At 68.8% G+C, this 797-nt stretch overlaps 1 protein-coding gene across 1 annotated transcript; it reads right to left on the reverse strand.

Moving 5' to 3' along the window:
- Nucleotides 1-218: 218 nt before the first annotated feature.
- Nucleotides 219-779, reverse strand: AURANDRAFT_69301 (hypothetical protein; the record flags this gene model as incomplete). Its single annotated transcript, XM_009045063.1, has 1 exon — nucleotides 219-779. The coding sequence occupies one exon, from the start codon at nucleotides 777-779 to the stop codon at nucleotides 219-221; it is 561 nt and encodes a 186-aa protein (XP_009043311.1).
- Nucleotides 780-797: the final 18 nt, after the last annotated feature.

The following is a 797-nucleotide window of genomic DNA, read 5'->3' on the forward strand; positions in this document are numbered from 1 at the left end:
AATCGCAACGATGCAGCTCCTGAGGTGTTGCTTTTGATAGTTTTTAGCCCGGCGGGGAGGAAAAAACTGCGTCCCGACCGAGACCTCGGGCGATGCCGCTTAGTGTGTGACTGCCAGAGCCCTCCCCACCGAGACCTCGGGCGATGCTGCTTATTGTGTGGCGAATTCGGGCGCGCCGCCTGGACATCCAAAAGAGCGGCGGTCGCATCCGACGCCGCTCAGAAGATGATCGTGCCCTGGACGAGCTTCTTGTGGACCCGCGGGCAGCAGACGACCCAGGACGTGACCATCGTGTCCACGTCGTGAAAATCGATGCAGCAGGGCGCGGGGCCCGGGATGCAGAACCACGTCGCCGCGAGCGTGCAGCCCTTGGGCAGGCACTTGCCCGTGGGCAGGTACAGGAAGTCGATGGGCGTGCCGCCGTAGCCCAGGCCGCCGCAGCAGTTGAAGGGCGCGATGGCGCAGCACACGGGCACCGGGCCGCACTTGGGGCACATGCACAAGAAGCCGACGGCCGGGACCGCGCCGACGTAGACGGACGCGCACGGCGCCGCGGGGCAGTCGTAGGTGCCGGACACGGCGCCGGCGTCGAGCATGCCCGGGTTCGCGGGGTAGGCCTTCGTGCCCTTGTGGCCGCAGACGCTCGCGCCGTCGCCGCAGTCCATGAGGCTCGGCTGGTCGGGCAGGGGCCCGCCGTCCGGCTGCGGACCGCGAAGCATCTTCTGCTCCGCCGGCGCGTCGGCGGCGTACTTCTCGCCTTCGGGGGCGACGCTNGCCATCGTCGCGTGCGGCGCTTC

This window comes from Aureococcus anophagefferens (genome assembly GCF_000186865.1).
Source record: "Aureococcus anophagefferens unplaced genomic scaffold AURANscaffold_1328, whole genome shotgun sequence".
NCBI classification, from domain to species: domain Eukaryota; class Pelagophyceae; order Pelagomonadales; family Pelagomonadaceae; genus Aureococcus; species Aureococcus anophagefferens.